Consider the following 23,669-nt stretch of genomic DNA (forward strand, 5'->3'; position numbering starts at 1 on the left):
TACCTACTTCTTGCATGGCCTCTGCTTTTGCATCTTCTTCTACCTACTTCTTGCATGGCCTCTGCTTTTGCATCTTCTTCTACCTACTTCTTGCATGGCCTCTGCTTTTGCATCTTCTTCTACCTACTTCTTGCATGGCCTCTGCTTTTGCATCTTCTTCTACCTACTTCTTGCATGGCCTCTGCTTTTGCATCTTCTTCTACCTACTTCTTGCATGGCCTCTGCTTTTGCATCTTCTTCTACCTACTTCTTGCATGGCCTCTGCTTTTGCATCTTCTTCTATCTTTGCAGGGAGCACTGGCACACTGCTATAGCAAAGAGGGTGGGAGCAGACACTTCTCTGCTCTTGCCCTCATTGGCTTTAAAGTGGCATCAAGAGTTTGTTAACACATTCTTCACAATGCCATGAAATGTTAATGTTATCGTTCAAGAAGTGAAATGTATGTATTAGCGTGCTCTCAGGGTATGCAATGTAGGTGCGCATTACGATGGTTGTTATTCAATGTAGGTGCGCGTTACGATGGTTGTTATTCAATGTAGGTGCACGTTACGATGGTTGTTATTCAATGTAGGTGCGCGTTATGATGGTTGTTATTCAATGTAGGTGCGCGTTACGATGGTTGTTATTCAATGTAGGTGCGCGTTACGATGGTTGTTATTCAATGTAGGTGCGCGTTACGATGGTTGTTATTCAATGTAGGTGCGCGTTACGATGGTTGTTATTCAATGTAGGTGCGCGTTACGTTGGTTGTTATTCTCTCAGGGTATGCAATGTAGGTGCGCGTTACGATGGTTGTTATTCTATGTAGGTGCGCGTTACGATGGTTGTTATTCAATGTAGGTGCGCGTTACGATGGTTGTTATGCAATGTAGGTGCGCGTTACGATGGTTGTTATTCAATGTAGGTGCACGTTACGATGGTTGTTATTCAATGTAGGTGCGCGTTATGATGGTTGTTATTCAATGTAGGTGCACGTTACGATGGTTGTTATTCAATGTAGGTGCGCGTTACGATGGTTGTTATTCAATGTAGGTGCGCGTTACGATGGCTGTTATTCAATGTAGGTGCGCGTTACGATGGTTGTTATTCAATGTAGGTGCGCGTTACGATGGTTGTTATTCAATGTAGGTGCGCGTTACGATGGTTGTTATTCTCGCAGGTGCCGGGAGGTTGGCTCCGCATAACTCTCCAAGTCGTACTGTTCACGTACACATTTAGATCGCTTACGTCCCTTTGTTTCTTAGATCATTCCACAACGAACCCTAAATAACATTAGGCGAACGAATATCATGCATACAAACAGCTGTTCTGTTCATTTGATTCAATATGTTTGCTGTTGTTGTTTCTTTCGTTCTTTCTTTCTGAAACTGACGAAAAGGTTGTCGGCAATCGAGTGTATGCACAGACCTTGTGTGCAGTACAAAACTGATATTCTACGAAAAACAGAAAAAAGTCGGAGAAGAAAAGGCAAAACCGCATGAGAATGGGGCAAGGAAACCCAAGCTCCAATTTGCCCATAAAAAAAGTCCCGTATCCCTCCGTGTTCATCATAAGGTGCGAAATCGGATCTTTTGGCCTAGTGCTTTATTGTGCGTTTATAAGATACCATCAACACAGCCCGACCCGAAAAACTATTCCAACGTTTATGGCACAACGGAAGGGGGGGTGGGGGGGGGGGGGGGGGAGGGGGATTCCGCTTACAAAATGATGCATTACTTTATGGGGTTCTCTCTCAATCATTCTTGTAAGCAAAGAAAAATAAATTCGGTACTCGTTTTAGAAGTGAGTATCGGCCGGTTCATCTCGGTACATCTTTTACTAGGAAAAAAAACGGGCTGATGGTCACGATGACGTCACATAATGGATGACTTCATGCGGCTTCCCATGGCCCATAGTTATGGCTAGTGTTTGTCAGTTGCTGCTTGAGCTCGTGGTATGGAAACTGAAAAAAATGTTAATGGAAATCATGAATACCGCCAGACTGGGATGAAGACGTCTTCATTCTGCTACGAGAAATACATTTGAAGATGCGACGAGAAATACATTTGACAAAGACATTTCCACCTATAACATCGTGGTTGAACTCCCAAGAACAAACGAGCAGAGTGAAAAAGAGGCGAGCAAATGTGAGTTCGACACAGGCTGCAGACGGACGAAGCAAAGATATTCTACTGCTGCACGTTTTGACGAACTTCTGGTCCAGAACCCGATACCTTAACGAGCCACCGCGAAAAGACGAGATCTCGTAACGTGAGGTCGCGAGATTAAGTCAGTGTGTGGCATCGACACCAGAACGCCGTGGAAAGCCTTGCAAGATCTGTAAGCATTAAAGTCGCCTGTCTTCATCGAGGTGTAAGCCAAATCCCGCTTCAGTGGAGCCGCGAAACTCGCGGAGATAACATCAGTGGCAAAAAGTAGCGCCCCGGACCCAGGGAAAGCAGGTAGGTGATATTTCATGTGAAAAACAATCAAACAAAATCAACCGTGAACAGGTTGAAGAATGCAGGTAGAGAAAAGCATAGCGATGTTAGCCATAATACGACACCAACACGAGAGGAGGAAAGAGGGAGGGTAGAAGACTGCCTGAGCGATCTTGCGACAGTGAATGAATAGAAAGGAAGGGCAGGGCTCTTGCAAAATCTTTCGTGCGCCGTAAAATGACTTTAAACTTTAAACACTTTCGAAACTTACAGATCAATAATAAACGGGGATGTCCTTTACGGCTTCGACAATAGAGGAAACAGAATGTCGTTGATTTATGTCATTGGACATGCCTATAAGATCGAATAGCCAAAACATTAAAACCTGATCAATTAGTATAAAGCCTTTGGGGCATTTGGACACAGTCTCTAGGCATTTCTGGCCGGACCAGCACGGCTTCTTTCTTTCTTTATTTATTTGGTGTTTAACGTCGTTTTCAACCATTCAAGGTTATATCGCGACGGGGAAAGGGGGGAGATGGGATAGGGGAAAGGGGATGGGAGATGGGATAGAGCCACTTGTTAATTGTTTCTTGTTCACACAAGCACTAATCAAAAAATTGCTCCAGGGGCTTGCAACGTAGTACAATATATGACCTTACTGGGAGAATGCAAGTTTCCAGTACAAAGGACTTAACATTTCTTACATACTGCTTGACTAAAATCTTTACAAACATTGACTATATTCTATACAAGAAACACTTAACAAGGGTAAAAGGAGAAACAGAACCGTTAGTCGCCTCTTACGACATGCTGGGTAGCATCGGGTAAATTCTTTCTCGTCCCAACCAATATGGGACTCCCCCTAACCCGCGGGGGGTACCAGCACGGCTTCAAAAGTCCAACCATGAGAATCTGATAGATTAGGCAGCCTCCACTTTTAACCTGAGTGTAAGAGACTGTGGCAGGAAAACTACAGCAAGTGCATCGACAATCCAGCTGACCATTAAAACCTGATCGATTGATAGCCTGCAGGGCCTGTAGACATACACCGTCTTTACCCGGGGTAGAACATTCTCAAGCAGTACTGTTAGTGCATCGACAATCCTTCTGACCGTTAACATCTGATCGATTGATAGCCTCAAATATCTTATATATTAGTTAGCCTGCAGGACCGAGCTCCTCCACCTTTCGATTCCCTGGCTGGAACACGCAGTACAGTAAGTGCATGGACGATTGAAGTGACCATTAAAAGCTGATAGATTTGGTAGCCTCTAGGACATCCCCGCTCGCCTGTACCCAGGGCGTCAGGAGAGATAGGGGCGGCACGATAGCGCTGTCTCAGCACGGGGGGCTAATGGTCGGGTGGACAAGTCGCAGAGCCCGGGCTATCTCCTCCTCGGGCAGTAGGCTGACCCTCCTTGTCCCTCATTAGCCCCTGGACCCTGGCCTCGCAGCGCCCATCAAACGGGGAGGCTGGCCGCTACACGGGAGTGCAGCTGTGAACATTATCGTGACGCTGATCTACGAGCCTCTCCACGTCCCCGCTAATCTATGGGGCTGCGATGAAGGACCGGCGCACACAGTCCCCGCTCCAACCATTAACTTTACGGCGATTCTAAAACGGTCAGCAGCTAACTATAACGGCTATTTTTAAACGGTCAACTACTGTAACGGCTTTCTTAAACGGCCAACAGATAACTGTAATGGATATTCTAATAAAACAGTCAATAATTAACTATAACGGCTATTCTAAAAATGGCCAACAATTTAACTTTATTCATCACATGTAGCTCTAACCTGTATTTACCTGTATATTCGTTTTCAAAACGTTTCTAACGATTAGATTACCGGCTTTTCTAAAATAGATAACAGTTAAAACTGTAACGGCTATCCTAAAACGGTTAATAGCCTGTAACTATTATTTAGCTGTGCTCGGTTTTAACATCTTTCTTTCGATGTCGATTCTTTTCACACCTATTTTCGACAGTCGCCAGAAATAACCCTTTCACGACCAATCTGAGAAGTGTATGTCTTCATTCCAACCTCTGGCGACGCTATTACTATTACCGATCGAACCAGAAATATGAATCTTACATTAATACTAATAGGAACAACAAGGAATTCTCATCCTACTTTTGTCACCACTCTTGGCTGTATAATTATGTCTTGGCGTCTTTGTTCTTTTTTTTTCTTTCTGTTTTTTTGGCTCACGTAAGTGTAGCCTATGCGATGCTAACTTTTGTCTGTCTGTGCGTGCGTGCGTGTGTGATAGAAACTTTAACATTTGACTGAACACCGAAATACTAATTTTACCGGGTTATTAATATCCAAGCAACAGCTTCAAAGTATTGAAGCAATGATCAACATTTCGTCGGCACGTATGTAGATAAAGTGTGTATCCAAAGAAAACGGGTGGTGGTGGGTTTTTTTTTTTTTGGGGGGGGGGGGGGCCGGGGGGGGGGGGGGGGTAAAAACAGGTGACTGGTTTGTGTTGTGTGTGTGGTATGTAGACCAGGTCAGGGGTCACGGTTAGGTCAGATCGCGTGAAGGATTGTGGTATAGATACAGTTCTCACCCAGCTGCAGTTCGCCGATTCGGGGAAGACGATTTCACATTGTTCGGTTTCGTAGCGGCTCCACAAAAAATAGATAAAGAAGATACCAAAGGAGATTTCCTACAGGTTGATCTGCACAGCGTGTTTTCAGTGTCTGCGCGAGGAAGCGCTGTCGAAAGGGCAGTGTCGATCTCAGTGGCAGTCAGACAGATCTAGATCTAGCGAGCGTCTCCCACTCTTGCACCGTGTCTATGCTTACTGTGTGTGTGTATGTGTATGTGTGACGGAGTGATTGAGTTTGTGTTACTGTTTGTCGATTTCTGACGGGAGCCTTGAAGGCTTCGCCTCTTGTTCTTGTTTTTAATAATTTTGTTTATAGGCCTATATATTTTTTTTAACCCTGAAGCATACTTATGTATATGTTGCAAAGCTAAAGTCACGTCATAAATAATACTGGTTGGCATATATGATACTCCACTATTTTAGTCAAATAAACGTCTTGCAGAATCAGTTCATGCATGGCCTATAAACCGTTTAGGCCAAAAAAAAAAATAGGTCTGTTTACGGTAACCCGACCGACCCTAGTTTTTTCGCGCGACCCTACTTTTTTTTGGCATTTGGGAAAAAAAAAAAAAAATCTTGGTTTTTTTGCAAAATAACGTAAAAATATGGTTTTTTGGAAAAAAAAAACAAAAAACAAATAAAAACAATCCCGACCTACCGACCCTATTTTTTGGGCCTATGTTACCGTAAACAGACCTATTTTTTTTTTGGCCTTAAACGTTCATTTACATCACTGACAAGTTCTAGCGGTGCCATCTCGCAACAAACTTCCAATGCAATTTTCATAACTCATGCATAAATCACAATATTCAAGTACAGCCAAGAATATTAAGACCCAAAAAATAGAAAAACAATCTATGGAGCCACTTAACTTGTTAGAGCCGAGTATATACGCGACAGGAGGAGAGGAGTGATGAATCGCATTGTACCGCGGAGAGCTACTTCCTCCACAGCTCAAGATGTGCATTAAACGCACAATCCTGCCCGTGTAAAATATCTTCTTCTTCTTCTTCTTCTTCTTCTTGTCGATCACAAGTCTATAATGTCAGACCGGACAGCGAGACAAATGATATTGTCATCATTTTCACGAGTTTTCATTCACAAACACCTGGGAAATAAATCTCATGTTCCCCATGCAATAACTCGAGGTGGTGAATGGGTTTGAGCTTTTAGGTGAAACGTGGATTGTCAAAGTAAAAGCCAATCAGGCTGATTGTTTGATTTGTAGAACCATCGCAGCTTTGGATTTGTGTTTCCGAGGACAACGATTGTAAGCATTCACCCTCAAAGACCCAATCAATGTTGATAATTACTGCGGCGACTCATGGTCAATTTGCAACTTATCTCTGTAATCGCAAAATCCACAACGAAAAGTCATAAACACTTAAAAGAAAAGAAATATGCTCAACACTTACTGAATTCACAGGTATGATCGCAGCTCTGTACATTTTCAGACTGGAAGAAAAGCATCAACAAGCTACGTTTGACGTCACATACAAGTTTGACGTGTTATCTCGTGCTACTGTGACGATGCTTTGTGGCCCGGAGTTGGATTCTAAAAATTCGTCTCCCTGTGGGTTATTGTGCATTTTGTTGCACAACCAAAATGATGACAAAAACGATGTTTGGTGGCTTGTTGTCAGACCAGCATTTTGTTGTTGGTCCTCAGGGAGTATATCGCCTTTTGTCTCATATTTATCAACCGCGGCCTTTGGCCTTGGTCGATAAAGATGAAACAAAAGACGATATGGTCCCCTTGGACCAACAAAAAAGCTGGTCTGTCAACAAGCCACCAAACATCTTATACTGTCTTCTCTTGGTTCTCCTTTCCTCCGTACAGCTGGCAGCGGAGGGGGGCTGCAGTTGGATATTCACTTGTTTGCTCGCTAACTTGCTAATTCTATCCCCAGTACTGGCGACTATTTGGGACATGACGTGGTTATATGCTAAGATTAGATATTCATATAATATTGATGCTTTTATATTCTGATCTCCAGCTTCTAGATGAGGTGGAAGAGTCCATTATGTTTAAAAAGAACAAGAAGATGCCCGTGTAAAAACGACTGCCTCACCATCGCAGACCTGACCAGCAGGCTGTTACCTGGGGCAGGCTGTTACCTGGGGCAGGCTGTTACCTGGGGAAAGACCATGCCTCCTCATGGACACGTACCAAGACTCAGCGGCCTGCTGGATGCTTCCTGTGTAGGGTTAGCTGAGATTGGGGATTTTATTATTATCATTATTATTATTTCATTTTGTTGTTGTTGTTGGGGGGGGGGGGGGAGGGGGGGGGGGAGTTTTTGTCTTAAATGACCCTAGCAGCAATCAGGCTGTGAAATAAGATCATATATTTTTGTGTACAGGAAGCAGTCCGGGTGTTGATTTTTGGTACGTGCTCGAGTAGAGCGATGCATGTCTTATTCCAAACAAAAGCCTGGCCACATCTGAAAAATGATTAGTCGCATTGGTTTCACGGGAAAGACTGTGCCTTTAACAAAAAGTGAAGGTCTAGAGATAGGGGTTTAAAGTGCGAATAAATACCGCTCGGGAGCTTCGGGAGACAGGCCGGGACATGAAACTCAAATTGACTCAAGCTGGTCGCACTGTAAAATACGCTTTACGACTCAATAAGCGAGCGATGAAGAAGCTGGTGGGGGTTGGGAGGTTGGGAGGGTGGTGGAGCTGCTTCAGCATCATCCATGTTTTGGGATGTGGGTATAGCACACTTGCACGGAGAGTTTCTGCACAGTATTTCAGTATGTATTTTTGGGATCATTGCGAGTATGTCTCAGAGAGAGAGAGGAGAGAGGAGTGAGAGAGAGAGAGAGAGAGAGAGAGAGAGAGAGGAGTGAGAGAGAGAGAGGAGTGAGAGAGAGAGAGAGGAGAGAGGGGAGAGGAGTGAGAGAGTGAGAGAGAGAGGAGAGGGAGAGAGGAGAGAGAGAGAGAGGAGTGAGAAAGAGGAGTGAGAGAGAGAAAGAGAGAAAGAGAGAGTGAGAGAGAGAGAGAGAGAGAAAGAAAGAGAGAGAGAGAGAGAGAGAGAGAGAGAGAGAGAGAGAGAGAGAGGGGGAGGGGGAGGTACGGTGAGGGAGAGAGAGATTAGATATTAGGTTAGCTGACAAACTGTATGGAGAGACATTTCAATCTTTTTTTTTTAAATGTTCCTGTTTTTGAAGGTGAAAAAAAAAACGAAAATGTGTTTGGGTGTAAAAAGTTAGTGTGGTAACAATCTCACTGCAATGTACCACGAAAACACGATTCTTGGTGCACCTTGTTTAAAGATCTCTTAATTTCTCGTGCGAAGTTACTAAACGATCAAGTGCACTGCAGATCAGTGGATTGGTTTTTTTTTACATGCAATAAGACCATCCTTTAACTTGGTCATATCAACCTAGTCCAAAAATCTTCAACATAGCTACTTTCAGTGCAAATTTTCTTTCTTGCTGAATAATATATTTTGCAGATTGTCATTCGCGAAAGTAATTCAGCTAAAAGTTCATTATGAGAATGAGACAGGGAAAAGAAATTGATTTATAAAAAAAATCAGTATGAAAATGAAACAGGAGGAAATTCAAAGGTGTATGTGTTTGTGTTAAGTGATGCACATTATATAGTTATTATTATTATGTGTGCGGAGGGGACAAGCAGGCTGAGCAGACCAAAGTTATTCCACTGAAAACACCCTACCTGACTTGAATCATAATACAATCATTAAAGGTGCGTTTTATTAAGAGCAAGCTCATATTATAAGCTTTCCTTGTTGCGTTCCTTTTACTTAATTTGGTGTTTGCGGTATAGTATAGTTTGAAATTGTCCAATCAAACTTGCATGTTAAACAGGTTTGTGAGTGATGAATTGATGGCAGGAATGTGTGTGCAGAGGGGACAGCAATGTCTCTACAGATCACAGAGATGTATACATAACTCAGTGGTCTCCATGGTGCAGGGAGACCACAGTTATTTCACTGCAAGGATCATAAGACAAGGCAATCAAAGGTGTATGCGGTTAACTGACGGACGGAAGGTGTGTGCAGAGGGGACAAGCAGACGAAGCCAGCGCTGGCTCGGTGGCGCCAGACGATGCCAGAGAGGGAGGAGAGGCAGCAGGTTGGTAATTGGAACCAGCTTGTACAGACTCCACTCCAACTACCCCTCTCTCTGCCCCTTCAGTCTGCGAGCGGTAATTTAGGGACCCTCGCCCTTGCCCGCCCCAACCTTCTTACACTTGTCAACTTGAAGTCTCATCACGCTACCTTGTTGGTGAGTGTGTGTACGGTGGAGGGCCCGCTTTATGGTCGTGGCGCTTTTACTGTCAATCATTAGGCCAAAAAAAAAAAATTGTCTGTTTAGGGTAACATGACCAAAAAAAGTAGGGTCGGTAGGTAGGTAGGTTTTTTGTTTGTTTTTTTTGTGTGTGTGTAAATGCTATGTTGGCTGAACATTCACTTCTTATATTTGATGAATACATGTTTCAAAACTAACGTATAAATAAAACAGAGAGAAAGGGAGAGAAAGAAACGCCAAATGTCTCTTTTTAGCATTTTTACCTCTTTTTTTTATTTATTTTTTTTTGAAATCAAAAAAAAGTTTTTGGGTCGGCGCCAAATCGATAGGGTCGGTCGGGTTACCCTAAACAGACAATTTTTTTTTTTGGCCTTACCGTAAAGCTGCAGTTTGTGGCACTAACCTGCATGCGACTGTTTGATGATTATGGGAATACGGCGAACTGTGGTTAAATAATGTACCAATGCGTACAGCTTAGTTGAAAGTGTTTTTGTTTTAACGGAAACGCTTCCGTGAGTTTAACGCATCTATATTCACACCTATACACACATACACACGCGCACGATACATATCATAGTGTACGCACGCTTGCATGCATGTACGCACACACCGTGCATACACACCGTGCATACACACCGTGCACACACACACACACACTTGCACACACACACACACACACACACACACACACACACACAGTAACATTATTTCTCTCCGACAGGTAAAAACAACATCTTCTTCAGACAATACACCTGCGCTGCATGCAAACGTAGGCAATCCCGGCGAAATGGACAGGTACCGTCGGCGAGACAGGTCTGTTGGAACGGTGTTGTAGTGGAAGTGTTTGCACTTGAGGCTAAGTGTCTCTAATGCTGCATCCATGTCCCACCCCCGACCCCACCCCACCCCACCCCCTCTCTCTCATACCGGATGCCAGTGTCATAACGTTGCATGACGGGAAAACATCGCAGAAGTGAATGATGCGCATGCCCGGAATTTGTTCTGCTGTACATATGCTGACATCAGCGACTGAACACTACGTGTCGTCAACAAACCAAACAAGTAGAACGAAAGGGACACTTTTTTTTCTACTTTTTAAAGCACACACACAAGAAATAAAGCAGCATATATGGGATTGTGATGAATGTATACCGCGCTAACCAAATCCCCAGTAAGAAAGCAAGCGAACCAACAGAAAGGATGCATAAGGGTAAAAAAAAAACCGCTCAGAAAATAAATTATCTACATTTTTTTTGATTATCACACCCAAGTCATGCCAAAATAGACAAGAAACACTGACATTTCCTTCAGTATTCAAAGGGCTACATCGTCATCTCAGGCCGGTTCATGGACTCGTCGGTGGTGACACTCAGTAGAGTGGGACAACAGCTTCGTCGCCCGACTGGTTGCCCCAACGCGGTGCAGGGGTTGTCAGCCCTGTTTTACACTTGGATTATTCCCAAACAAACTTGGTGTCTTTTTCGTAAAAATGAGCGTACTCCACGCAGCATTTGAACATCCATGATTCAAACATGCTTCACACATGTTTGTTTGTTTGTTTGTTTGTTTGTTTGTTTGCTTAACGCCCAGCCGACCACAAAGGGCCATATCAGGGCGGTGCTGCTTTGACATATAACGTGCGCCACACACAAGACAGAAGTCGCAGCACAGGCTTCATGTCTCACCCAGTCACATTATTCTGACACCGGACCAACCAGTCCTAGCACTAACCCCATAATGCCAGACGCCAGGCGGAGCAGCCACTAGATTGCCAATTTTAAAGTCTTAAGTATGACCCGGCCGGGGTTCGAACCCACGACCTCCCGATCACGGGGCGGACGCCTTACCACTAGGCCAACCGTGCCGGTGCTTCACACATGTCCTTAGCACCGTTAATTAAGGTTTTAAATACATTTAAAACAAATTCTTCTTTCAATGTTTACTGACAAAAACTGTGATCATGTACATGTCAAAACACTGGATCGGCTTCGGGACACGCTTGTAAAGAAAAGTAGATAAGGATTTTTTCTCGGCGTATTTTTTTTTCCAACGACCGTATATTCTGGACGATCATCCATACAAAACTACGGCGAAATCGTTTGGGTTCCCGGCCAGGTTTGGGTTTGGGTTTGGCAGCACTGTGATTGGCAACTAACCATGCGAAGAGGCGCAGTCGTACGTCGGACTGACATTTTTTTGTAATGAAACCCGATTTGGTCCGATTACTGCATGTCACTCGTTCAAGTGCAGTTGACCGACTGTGTTGCTGTCTTATGAAACCTGCCCCAGAAGTAGTAAACGTGCAATGCTCCGGGCAGAAGCAACACCCTGTGAACTGACGAGTTATCAAGTCGTTTTTACCCATCATATCACAAAGTATAAAAGCAGAAATATTACACATTTGCGGTTGTTATGTTTATGTTTTGTTTTGTTTTTAAGAAAACACCCCGATTTTCCCCTGCATAAAAAATATATAAAAAATTAATCTGTTCCTTTTTGGGGGGCAGAATTTGTGAGCAATTCAAGGCAACATCGTCGAAGTTTTGTAGGTTGGGTATAAGCTGTATTCGCATCACACTTGTTTTTTGTGTGCTAATCCAAGAGTGCTATCTTCCGAACGCTTTAACGATGATGATGATGATGATGATGATGATGATGATGATGATGATGATGATGATGATGATGATGATGATGATGATGACGACGACGACGACGATGATGCATGATGATGATGATAATGACGACGACAACAGCGAAAAAGCCGATGACGACAAACAACACGAACAACATTGTGCAACAACATCGACAACAAAATCGCCATCAATAACAATTAGTCTATATTCCTCATTGCCAAAAAGGGCCGCCAGACTGACACAGCCTTGTGGAATGCACTGAAGTATGTGCGGCAATGAGATGAGATGAGGGGATGAGGCAAGATGAGGCAAGCAGTGATGGAGTGAGGTGACTCCCGGCATGCATCAGACGGGCGACAGACTGACGTGACCACTTCTGGCTGCTCCATCTTCATTAGACGTGCTTGCTGCCGCCATCTCTCGCCGCTCAGTGAAAACCTCTTCAAAACCCTTCCTCGCCTCCTCGAGGACCCTCAAATACTCTCAACACACCCACTTCTTTCAGTCACACAAACCCTAGGCCTTCCGCAAACCAAACCAAAACACTGTCTTAATAATGATGATTCCGCTTCACGTCCAACAGGCCTTGTTGGTGTGCCAATTAAAGACTATAGATAATAACATTTGATGGCATAATTTAAAAAATAAAAATAAAAATAAAAACCCAGTCTTCTCTCATGCCATCGTTTTAAGGAATGAAACTACAATGGAACCCCTATTTTTAAGATCCCCTGTTGTTGTTGTTGTTGTTGTTGTTGTTGTTGTTGTTGTTGTTGTTGTTGTTGTTGTTGAGCGTACCCCAGCGCTTAACACTCGCGGAACCACAGTCATCCAGATCAGCAGATTATGCATGTGTGCAACCGTTTACAATCATACCGCGATGCACTTGTGGGTGTTTTGTGTTGTAGTTTATTGAATTTTATATTCATTAACCTATATCTTGCAGTAAACACAGTAAACTTTTCATCGCAATCTTGTACTTTCTCCTCAGTAATTTCCCCCCGTAATATTGTGATCGATTCATGCAACCTTGGCTACTGTACAAGAATCTACCGTGTAAGAAAGATATGAAAGTGTTCTTTATTTCCAAAATAGGGTGTTAGATGTATTATCAAAATGTATTTAGTAATTTTATTTTTATTTACTGGCGTGGGGCCCGTCACTGTGCTACGGCACTAGCACGTGCACATATTCTATATCAGTGGTCAGATGTTAATTACCGATGCTTAGAAGATGTCCTAGGGAAATTTAGAAGATTAAATTTAATTTCAACACATGCCAATTCTTTCAAAAAACAAAATGCTTGTTTTCAAATGTTTACAGTAAAAAAATAAATTAAAAAATCTCACGCAGAAGATACGTCAAAGAGATCAATACAAAGCAAATAAAAACAAATGCATATAGCAATGGTATACATCTAAATAGAGGTCATATGTTGTACATTTAGAAAGGGCTGTGTCGTTCAAAATCCCTGAGTATGAGTCAGAAAATTGATCGACACATTTTTTAAGTTGTTTTAGAATTACACATAGCTCTGCAAAAGACCAAAAAATGACGTTTCTTTTTAGTCTCAATTTGTTTATACATGCATATTCTATTGTTATTTTCTTCTTTTTTTCTGCAGTACTGCCAGTTTGCTTTTCGTTCATTTGTCACGATTTTGATTTTGAATTGCACGTGCACATCAATCAATCAATCAATATGAGGCTTATATCGCGCGTATTCCGTGGGTACAGTTCTAAGCGCAGGGATTTTTGTTGTTGTTTCATGCAATTTATATCGCGCACATATTCAAGGCGCAGGGATTTATTTATGCCGTGTGAGATGGAATTTTTTTTACACAAAACATCACGCATTCACATCGGCCAGCAGATCGCAGCCATTTCGGCGCATATCCTACTTTTCACGGCCTATTATTCCAAGTCACACGGGTATTTTGGTGGACATTTTTATCTATGCCTATACAATTTTGCCAAGAAAGACCCTTTTGTCAATCGTGGGATCTTTTACGTGCACACCCCAATGTAGTGTACACGAAGGGACCTCGGTTTTTCGTCTCATCCGAAAGACTAGCACTTGAACCCACCACCTAGGTTAGGAAAGGGAGGAGAAAATTGCTAACGCCCTGACCCAGGGTCGAACTCGCAACCTCTCGCTTCCGAGCGCAAGTGCGTTACCACTCGGCCACCCATGGAACAAAACAAAGTATACGAGACTGCAAGGAAAATGTTCACTTCTTCGGTGACACTCACGAGCTGGAAAAGCTGTAATCATGCAGCGCAGTAAAGACAATTAAAGCTCCATGTATGTTGCAACTTTTACTTGAAAAACACACACAGTCGCCTATTCAGAATCCGATTCTGACGGCGAAATTCGTTATGCATGCAGTTCCAATATAACTACACTTTTTTTTTTTACACTTAATTTCAGACCTTAGATTGTGTTACTCTTTCAAGACTAAAGCAATGTTCAACAGTTCCATCTACATAACTACACATTTGTTTCTACCCCCCCCCCCCCTCCCGCGGGTTAGGGGGAGTTCCATATTGGTTGGGACGATAAAGAATTTACCCGATGCTCCCCAGCATGTCGTAAGGGGCGACTAACGGATTCTGTTTCTCTTTTTACCCTTGTTAAGTGTTTCTTGTATAGAATATAGTCAATTTTTGTAAAGATTTTAGTCAAGCAGTATGTACGAAATGTTAAGTCCTTTGTACTGGAAACTTGCATTCTCCCAGTAAGGTAATAGATTGTACTACGTTGCAAGCCCCTGGAGCAAATTTGTGATTAGTCTTTCTTTCTTTATTTGGTGTTTAACGTCGTTTTCAACCGTTCAAGGTTATATCGCGACGGGGGAAGGGGGGAGATGGGATAGAGCCACTTGTTAATTGTTTCTTGTTCACAAAAGCACTAATCAAAAAATTGCTCCAGGGGCTTGCAACGTAGTACAATATATTACCTTACTGGGAGAATGCAAGTTTCCAGTACAAAGGACTTAACATTTCTTACATACTGCTTGACTAAAATCTTTACAAACATTGACTATATTCTATACAAGAAACACTTAACAAGGGTAAAAGGAGAAACAGAATCCGTTAGTCGCCTCTTACGACATGCTGGGGAGCATCGGGTAAATTCTTCCCCCTAACCCGCGTTTTTTTGTTTTGATTAGTGCTTTTGTGAGCAAGAAACAATTGACAAGTGGCTCTATCCCATCTCCCCCCTTCCCCCGTCGCGATATAACCTTCGTGGTTGAAAACGACGTTAAACACCAAATAAAGAAATGTTTATACACTTTCAGACCTTAGATTGTGTGACACTTTCAGACCTTAGATTGTGTGACACTTTCAGACTAAAGCAATGTTTAACAGTTCCACAACACACGTATTTATATACTTTCAGACCTTAGATTGTGTGACACTTTCAAGACTAAAGCAATGTTCAACAGTTCCACAACACACGTATTTATATACTTTCAGACCTTAGATTGTGTGACACTTTCAGACTAAAGCAATGTTTAACAGTTCCACAACACACGTATTTATATACTTTCAGACCTTAGATTGTGTGACACTTTCAAGACTAAAGCAATGTTTAACAGTTCCACAACACACGTATTTATATACTTTCAGAACTTATTTGGCTTATATTCCGTGAGTCTTTCGGGACCATATTATTGTTCATCCATACGAACAATATCTGTTCCTAGTGTCAGATCTTAGATTATACATGCCTCCTTTACAACATTACGATAACCTTTCTCTGAAAACAACCCTTTAGGCAATACACAGCATCTGAAGGATATGAATTTATGTATTTTATTGAATTTATATTTACATAGTTCCCACCATAACAACCTATTCATGATTTTAAATATAAGATTACGCAACTCTTCGACAACTTCTTTAAAAACAACACAACGACAAAACACTCTCCTTTCAACTCTTTGGATGCAGACAAGATTTGTTTGTATGTACATTAGGTATATTTATCTTATTCGCTGAACTGATTTTTACATTATAGTTCCGCCATAGGCCATAAATAAGAACATATTCATTGATGCCTTGAGACATCCGATTAAGTGACTCTTTCGTGCCCAAGGCAATTTTTTTTAAAACAACCCATCGACCTCGTTACTCCACTTATAAACACAGACAATTCTAGCGGTAAAAATCTTTCTCTGCGAAAATATACTCTACATAGTTATTTAATCTCTTTCTTCGAACGCTGACGAAGAAGCGACACAGCAAAGTCTTCATCCGAATGTATCCTTGAACCCCACGCTAGCAAGCTTTCTTTCTCGGTACGCATCACCAGCCAGCCAAACAAACACACTCGCTACATGCAGTCATCTTTTCCTTCCATGTTCTTTTTCCAGTCCTGTCCACACTACCCCGAGGCCGCGAGGCGCGCCGAGACTACTAAGTGTCGTCTGCCGCACGATTGATCTTCTCATAAATGATAATTAGGCCTCACTGAACAGCACGGCTAATGAACGAGCAACAAAAGAAATAAAACCCTCAGACCCATAATCGTCGCCAGACGATCAAGTATTCAGTAGTTTCTCCTCTGCCCTCCTTTTCTATTCTTCAGTCGTTGGAGACGGAAAAAGCAACAAAGCGATAAAGGAGAGGGGCGTGGCTTTAGCGTGCCACTTGGCGGCCATCAAGCTTTTCTGACTTTTCCCACGAAGCGGGGCGCACTGCGCAGTCTCCGCCGCCGTTCAGTCTTCCCATTGGCTGGTGGGTTCCGCCCGGCGGCAGCCTAGACTCCGCCCCCTCAATTATGAGTGACAGCGAAGCGGAAAGGCGCAACGAGGTAGGTGGAGCGGCGAAGCGAGCGAGCGGGCGGCCAAGTGCCAGAGAGAAGTCAATAATAAAGCGAAGGGAGCAAAGACAATGGTCAGGAGAGACGACCCCTTTTTCTCCTCCCTTCTCCTTCTCCTCCTCCTCCCCGCCCCGCACGTGGCGGACTGTCGCTGAGGCCATTGGAACACTAGCCTCGCACGCGCATAGTGTCTACACAACAGACAGAAGTGGGAGTTGCCATCAGCAGAGCCACCGCGGATCGCAGGCCCCCAGACCTAGGACTACTGCAAGTGGATACAGTATACAGTGTGTATGTTTGTTGGAGTGTTTGGCGCAGCCAAGTGGTCAGGTCAACAGCTCAGCGGTACACATAGGTTTTACTGGACGTCTCACCACAGGGGACGAGGATCCCTGCTGTTACGTCACTACGGGGTGGAACGGTGTCGCCAGTTGTTGTTGTTCCCGTCTCTCTCATACCTTGCAGTGTATCACCTGAGAATTCTACTACTTCACCTGAACTGAATCTCCTACGGGTTGTGCTGTGTTATGTTTTGAGCTACGGAACTTTAAACAGTATCAACATCGTCCGCGCTTTTTAGAACGTGTGAGAAAAGTTTTTGAGAACGTGTGAGAACTTACTTTCGCTTCGAAACAAGTGACCAGTCAGACCCTACTTTTGGTACGAAAAACAGTTACTAAGTTAGCTTTAAATCATTGTTGCAACGAAACGAGTTACTACTTCTGTAGTTTTTCTAGTGTAGCGTCTGAATCTTTATTGTAGCTTCTTTATTAGTGGCAGTGTAAGCGGCCGTGTCGCAAATCATCGTCTTACAGACCAGCTGGGCCGCAATAAACGACTGTCGACTGTCACTCAAAACTTCCTCCTTTGCCCTAAGCGTTTCAGCTGCGTACAGGGGAAAAACTCGAGGTGCTGCCTTGCCTGCTGCTAATTAACGCTGCAATATTGCACGTGTGAACAGCGCACGTCTTCGCCGTCTTCCTTTTTTAGTGTCACGCGGATGTTAAACTGATTTCAGGTTTGTGGACTGTGTAAACTTGGTGTGTAAAAGTCTTGTTCAAGTTTAAAATACTGCTTTCTGTCCCACCGACCGGAATCTTTGACGAGGATTTTAATATTTCAAAATCAAGTCAGTTCTTGTTCTTTGACAAGAATTTCAACGACGCACTAAATTCGAATCAAATCCTCGTCTTCACAACGACAGCAAGCTCGACAAAACAGCAACAGATCCACAGCAAAGATATTCCAGAAGTAGTGGAATATCTTTGACCACAACCAAGAAACCAAGCTCTTCCCCTTACACCAGAACCTCCACCCACCCGTCACCATCACGATGCTACTGGAAGGGTCGAGCCCCGAGATGCTGACGGCCCAGTCCAAGCTGCTGTTCCAGATCAACAAGTACTACAACGAGCGCGTGCACGCGCGCAAGGCGGCCACGGCCAAGACCATCCGGGAGGTGTGCAAGGTGGTGCAAGACGTGCTCAAGGAGGTGGAGGTCCAGGAGCCCCGCTTCATCTCATCCCTCACCGAGGTCAACAACAGGTACGGATCTGGTCACGACGGTGACGTCCCGACTCGCCCCCTCCCATCTCGCCCCCTCCCATCTCGCCCCCAATTATCTTACGATTTTCCATGAGTCACGACACGGACAGGGCCAGCGCCTGATTGTTGTGCATGGCTGCACTCTAAACTAAAGTGTTCAGATTTAAAACACATATTAGACACTCCAAATGTTGCGTTTTTTTTTTATACGGACAGGGTCTTTCAAGTCTAAAATAATTGGGCGAAGTCGACTTCATTAAGTCTCCTCCACGAAGCTCACAGAAACGAAGCTTTGGCACGAATCTTGTTGATAAAAAGACTTCGCGAAGTCCACTTTGTGCTCCATTGAGGACAGCCCCTTGAGGGAAACACCATGTGTGTCGTTGGTGTGTAAGCTTTTTCTTCTTCACTTTTTGGTTCTTTCTTTTTTCGATGACACACTTCGAGCAAACATCTTGTGTGTGGTTGGTGTGTTTCAAGCCTTGTGTTCTTCATTCTTTTTTTAATATTTTTTTTATTTTTTTTTTATTGATTCATGCATAAATTACTTTGTTTATTTACCTGCGCCGTGTCCTCGCTCAAAGGTTGTACGGGTCTTGGTTAACACAAGAGTTCATTCTTCTTTTTTTTTCTTTCTTCTTTGTTTGTGGGCTGAAACTCCCACGTACACTCGTGTTTTTTGCACGAGTGGATTTTTACGTGTATGACCGTTTTTTACACCGCCATTTAGGCAGCCATACGCCGTTTTCGGAGGAAGCATGCTGGGTATTTTCATGTTTCCATAACCTACCGAACTCTGACATGGATTACAGGATCTTTTTCGTGCGCACTTGGTCTTGTGCTTGCGTGTACACACGGGGGGTGTTCGGACACCGAGAAGAGTCTGCACACAAAGTTGACTCTGAGAAATAAATCTCACGCCAAACCTGGGGACGAACTCACGCTGACAGCGGCCAACTGGATACAAATCCAGCGCGCTACCGACTGAGCTACATCCCCGCCCCAAGAGTTCATTTAGACATTGACATAATGCCAAGACATAATGTACTGCAGTTACAATAATGCCATCATCAAAAAGGAGCACAACAAATGACACATATCAGCATAGGATACAAGAACATGTTGGCGGGCGTTGATTTCATACTATGATAATAAATACAAACACTGGTACAAGTCTTATCTTACTGCATAACACAGTTACACACACTTTTTGACTGCTACCAAAGAGCTTCCCCTACACGTATAAAGCTCTGTGTTATTCATCTTTTACAAGTGTATTCATTTATTTATTTACTAATATACTTATTCGTTTGTTTATTCATTTTTTTAATTATTTATTCATTTATTTGGTAGGGCGGAGAAGTGGGTCGCTGATCGGTTCTTATCTTCTGTTACTGAGGCCTGCAGTAAATTCTGTATTTATTTTACTGCTGTTAGACGACGCTTTCTGCACGTATTCATTTATCTATTTATCAATGTTTTCATTTATTTTTTTAATAATCAACTTATCAATTATTTAATTTACTTATTAGGTGTGTGTTTTTGTGGGTGTAATTTAATTACTGTTTTACTGTGTATCTCCTCCGACACTAACAGTAACATCAACGGCAGGTCCGGGTCTTGTCATGCTACATAGGCTTACACGACTGTCTTTACGGCTGTCACAGATACTTTACATTTCTTTTGCTACATTTTTATGTTGTATTTGTGGGTTTTTTTTGTTTGTTTTTTACTCCTCTACCCATTTTTGAACTTTACTAGAAATATTGCACGGCATGTATTTATTTATTCATTTATTCATTTATTTAAAAACACGAGTAGCACTGACTGGTTTCCTCGACCATGTTTGTTGTTGTTGTTGTTGTTGTTGTTGTTGTTGTTGTTGTTGTTGTTGTTGTTGTTGTTGTTGTTGTTGTTGTTGTGCACGATACATTTGCATCAGTAATTTCTGACGTTTGTTGAATGCGCGTGATGCTATAAACAATACACAATTCAAACAACTAAGCCTGATAAGATTTAAAACCATTCAGTTATGCAACAAGATTTACATGCACTAATATTTTCAAAACTATAGAAGCGTTATGCTATACTTATAGAGAACAATTGTGGAAACGTCTTCAAATGTGAAAGAACCAAAGCCCGAACCATAAATAAACACAATTCAAATGTGCATAATGCACATAGAAATTCAAGGAACCGGTAAATGGTATTCACAGTACCTTCTATTGCAAAACTTCTACTTGATTTCGCGTCAAATGTCTTTAAAGCTGTGACATTTCTGTTACAGTGAAAAAGTGTACTATTCCTTTTTTCTTCGGTCAATATCGTTTGATATTATCCGTGATCGGACGATGCATGAATGGAAAAGATATCAATAAATCATTCAGTTTCTGAATTATCGGATGAAATAGAGAAGAAAACATCGAACGTTCAAACAAAGATAGATAAATAAACATATAAATGTGTGTATCAATCAATCAATCAATCAATCAATCAATAAACAGATAAATAAATAAATAAATTAAATAAACAAGTAATACACAAGTACAGTGAATATATTCCAAAAGACCACACAACAACAATAATTCACTAAAAGTAGAGAAATATACTGTCGGCATGTACATTTTACTTCTTTTTGAATTAATTGAATTTTAAAGAAAAATCTAAGTTTCGCATTTCAATTTGTTTTATTGATTTACTTTTTGTAACGAAAATGAAGTTGATAATACTCACAAAAATAATATCTCTAGAATATAAGATTTGTTCTTTGGTTCTTCTTTCTGATTTTGTTCCCTCGTCCATGTATTTATTTATTTTGTTTCTGTAGCTATATATACGCACACCACGTCTATTGTGTTATTGCCGGTTTTGTTTGTTTTATTTTCTGTTGGTTTCTTTCGTGGTTGTTGTAGTTCACAAGATAAAGACATGCGCGTCACGAAACACCCGGAGCACAACTATCTGCTGAACACACAGATATGGGATTCTGAAATCTCGAGTTTTACTGAAATTACTAATAGTGATAGTTGCTGGTTTACTTACTTTTCAGTGCTGGTTTTGACACGCATCAAAATTCATCCGATCTTTCGAAATCCCCGCATATAATCGTTAGCAAAACTGCGGTTTATATCTACTTTCCAGTGCTGCTTTTGACCAACAAAAACACAAACAAAAAAACCTTGATTGCATGTCCTTTGAAATGTACAGATAATCGGCACTTTGAACGTAAAAGGCTCATGTTTGACACAACATTTCCCTTCTCCTCCCCACAGGTATCTAATATATGAAGGGCTTGAAGTGATTTTGCCCAAATAGTGTTATAGATCATGAAAGTTACATAAGTTGCATTACTACCACTATACACTATTAACCGATTGACACACAGATTTGATTTAGCAACTGATTTTTTCTCCCCCTCAGGTATGAAGGGCTGGAAGTAGTCTCGCCCAACGAGTACGAGGTGGTGCTCTACCTCAACCAGATGGGGGTCTTCAACTTCGTGGACGACGGCACCATCCCGGGCTGCGCGGTGCTCAAACTCAGCGACGGTCGGAAGCGGTCCATGTCCCTATGGGTGGAATTCATAACAGCCTCAGGCTACCTCTCTGCGCGCAAGATACGGTCACGGTTCCAGACCCTAGTGGCTCAAGCCGTGGACAAGTGCAGCTACCGCGACGTGGTCAAGATGATCCCGGACACCACGGAGGTCAAGCTAAGGATCAAGGAGCGTCACGTGGTCCAGATCACTCCGGCCTTCCGGTGTGGGGGGATCTGGTGCAGGTCTGCTGCCCACTGGCCCACCCCGCACACGTCGTGGCCGTCGCCTAACTTAGTGGCTGAGGTCAAGACTGAGGGCTTTGATTTGCTGTCCAAGGAGAGCATTTATATGAAGGTGAGTGTCTGTGGGTGTGGAGAGGGTGGTAAAGTTCGGCTTTGATTGGGTTGTTTGTTGAGTCATTTTGTTGGCACCTACGTTTTTGTTGTTGTTGTTGTTGTTGTTGTTGTTGTTGTTGTTGTTGTTGTTGTTGGTGCGTGTCTTTTTCCTTCTTCTCTCCAATAATTCTCCCTATTTTCATTTCTCCCTTCAGGACAAGCAATCCGCAGCAGAGGGGGACGCGTGGGTGATGTCGTTCCGTTACGCCGAGGACCGGTTGCTGTACGGAGGGTGTCGCCGCAAATGTCTGTCCATCCTCAAGACACTGAGAGATCGCCACCTGGACATCCCCGGTCAGCCCATCAACAGCTACCACCTCAAGACGCTGCTGCTCTACGAGTGTGAGAAGCACCCCCGTGAGGTCAGTAGAATTTAAACAATGTTTATGTTGTTGTTGTTGTTGTTTTTGGATGTACACGGCGTTAACAGGTTGTTGTTGTTGTTGTTGGATGTACACGGCGTTATAGGAAGCAACTCTTTATGAAGAAAGTTGTCATGCGTTTTGATCCAAATATGAAGTTCGCTTGTGCCGATGCTCCTCTGGCAACCTTTGTGGAAAACTGATGCAAGGGCAGAAGAAAACGTTGCTGTTGTTTTTATGATGTTTTTTGACGTGGATTTTTTTTTTATATAAGTCTTTGACACATTCTGAAGTGATCTGGAAGAAGAGTTTGTTTTCCTTTACAACGACTCTTTAAAACTTGCCAGCGAAAAGTGATGTTAAAAATGCTAACCATTGTGTTGTGTGTGTTCGGCGTGTAGATGGAGTGGGACGACACGTGCATCGGGGACCGCATCAACGGCATCCTGCTGCAGCTCATCTCGTGCCTGCAGAACCGCCGCTGCCCGCAGTACTTCCTGCCCATGGTAGACCTGTTCAAGGCCAAGTCCACCACCGCCATGGACGCCGTGGCCAAGCAGGTGTGGCGCATCGTGCGGGAGCTGCTCACCAATCCGCACAGTCTCGACGTGCTGTAGGGAACTACACGGGATTCCTGTTTTGTGCTGATGGTTGAAATGTGCTGTAGGGTACAACAAGGGATTTTTTCATTGTGTTGTTAGGATGACAATGCGGACTTGACTGTTTGGAAACAACACGGGATTCGTTTCTCGTGTTGCCATGATGGTGGCAATGATTTTGCTCCAGGAAACAACACGGAATTCTGTCTTTGTGTTCTGGTGATGCTTGGGATGTGCTGTATAGGACACAATACATGATTCTTGCTTTGTTTTCTGACGATGCTGGCAATGATTGAGATGTGCTACAGGAAACGACAAGGGATTCTGTGTGTTATGATAATGGTAATGCAGATTTATTGGACAGTAAATATCACGGGATTCTCTCCTTGTGTTGTCATGATCAGTGATGGCGCTAGTATTTTTTCAAACCGGTACGCAAACTGTTATGA

The 23,669-nt window shown here is 42.9% G+C and overlaps 2 protein-coding genes across 2 annotated transcripts in view; one reads left to right on the forward strand and one right to left on the reverse strand.

Moving 5' to 3' along the window:
* The window catches only part of LOC138968325 (neurobeachin-like), a gene marked incomplete in the record, with an annotated part of 320,875 nt that overhangs the window by 119,381 nt on the left and 177,825 nt on the right, over positions 1–23,669 (reverse strand).
* LOC138968330 (protein mab-21-like 2) overlaps positions 16,661–23,669 on the forward strand; it is a 9,344-nt gene continuing 2,335 nt past the window's right edge. Inside the window, exons 1-4 of the mRNA XM_070340887.1 lie at positions 16,661–18,326; positions 21,747–22,218; positions 22,415–22,621; positions 23,023–23,669. The exon at positions 23,023–23,669 is cut by the window's right edge and continues 2,335 nt beyond it. Coding sequence (XP_070196988.1) covers positions 18,115–18,326; positions 21,747–22,218; positions 22,415–22,621; positions 23,023–23,238 — 1,107 coding nt within the window. The 5' untranslated portion in view covers positions 16,661–18,114 and the 3' untranslated portion in view covers positions 23,239–23,669. The remainder of the gene's footprint in view (positions 18,327–21,746; positions 22,219–22,414; positions 22,622–23,022) is intronic.

This window comes from Littorina saxatilis, linkage group LG6 (assembly GCF_037325665.1).
Source record: "Littorina saxatilis isolate snail1 linkage group LG6, US_GU_Lsax_2.0, whole genome shotgun sequence".
Taxonomy (NCBI): Eukaryota; Metazoa; Mollusca; class Gastropoda; order Littorinimorpha; family Littorinidae; genus Littorina; species Littorina saxatilis.